The sequence below is a fragment of the Sinocyclocheilus anshuiensis genome, unplaced genomic scaffold (assembly GCF_001515605.1).
Source record: "Sinocyclocheilus anshuiensis isolate Anshui unplaced genomic scaffold, SAMN03320099.WGS_v1.1 scaffold1127, whole genome shotgun sequence".
In the NCBI taxonomy this organism is placed as follows: Eukaryota; Metazoa; Chordata; class Actinopteri; order Cypriniformes; family Cyprinidae; genus Sinocyclocheilus; species Sinocyclocheilus anshuiensis.
Window position 1 is genome coordinate 1,101,681 of NW_015546115.1, and position 637 is coordinate 1,102,317.

The following is a 637-nucleotide window of genomic DNA, read 5'->3' on the forward strand; positions in this document are numbered from 1 at the left end:
CGCGCTGATGGTGTTTATTCACCTGTGTGCAGGTGTGCTGATAGCATATGAAGGACTTCCTTTACACCTGGCTCTCTTTCCAAAACTATGGACAGAACTCGCTCAGTCTCAGGTAAAATCTTCTCAGTCATCTCTCACACACACACATGATGAAGCAGTAAGCCACTAGAGGTCATGCTTTACCACAAGTTAAGCTTGATGAGACGTGGCGTGCCTAAAACTGTGGTAAAATCACTGTCATGCATAGTTTTAAAGTATTTAAAATGTAATTGATTAATTAATGAATTCAGTATTAAAACTGCTCTCATAACTGTCTTTAAATAATAATCATTATAATAATAATAATTATCATCACAAATTAATTCTTATTTTCCTAATAATTTTATTATTATTATTATTATCCATCAATTTAATATCAAAACTGTGGTATATTGAATTGTTCTTTTAAATATAGCAATTTTTTTTTATAAAGAAAAATGTTAGCAACAGTTAAGGGTGCAAAAAATAAAATGTGTTTCTTGAACATGTTACAAATGACCATAATTACATTTTAAGCAATAAAATACAAATAATGCTAAATTATTTATATATATATATATATATATATATATAAAATCTTTCCTCTAATCTTTCCTAT

At 28.3% G+C, this 637-nt stretch overlaps 1 protein-coding gene across 1 annotated transcript in view; it reads left to right on the top strand.

Annotated features, from left to right (window-relative positions):
* LOC107700805 (ubiquitin carboxyl-terminal hydrolase 34-like) overlaps positions 1-637 on the top strand; it is a 57,247-nt gene that overhangs the window by 54,371 nt on the left and 2,239 nt on the right. The window contains exon 71 of the mRNA XM_016502620.1: positions 33-112. Within this exon, the coding sequence (XP_016358106.1) occupies positions 33-112 (80 nt within the window). The remainder of the gene's footprint in view (positions 1-32; positions 113-637) is intronic.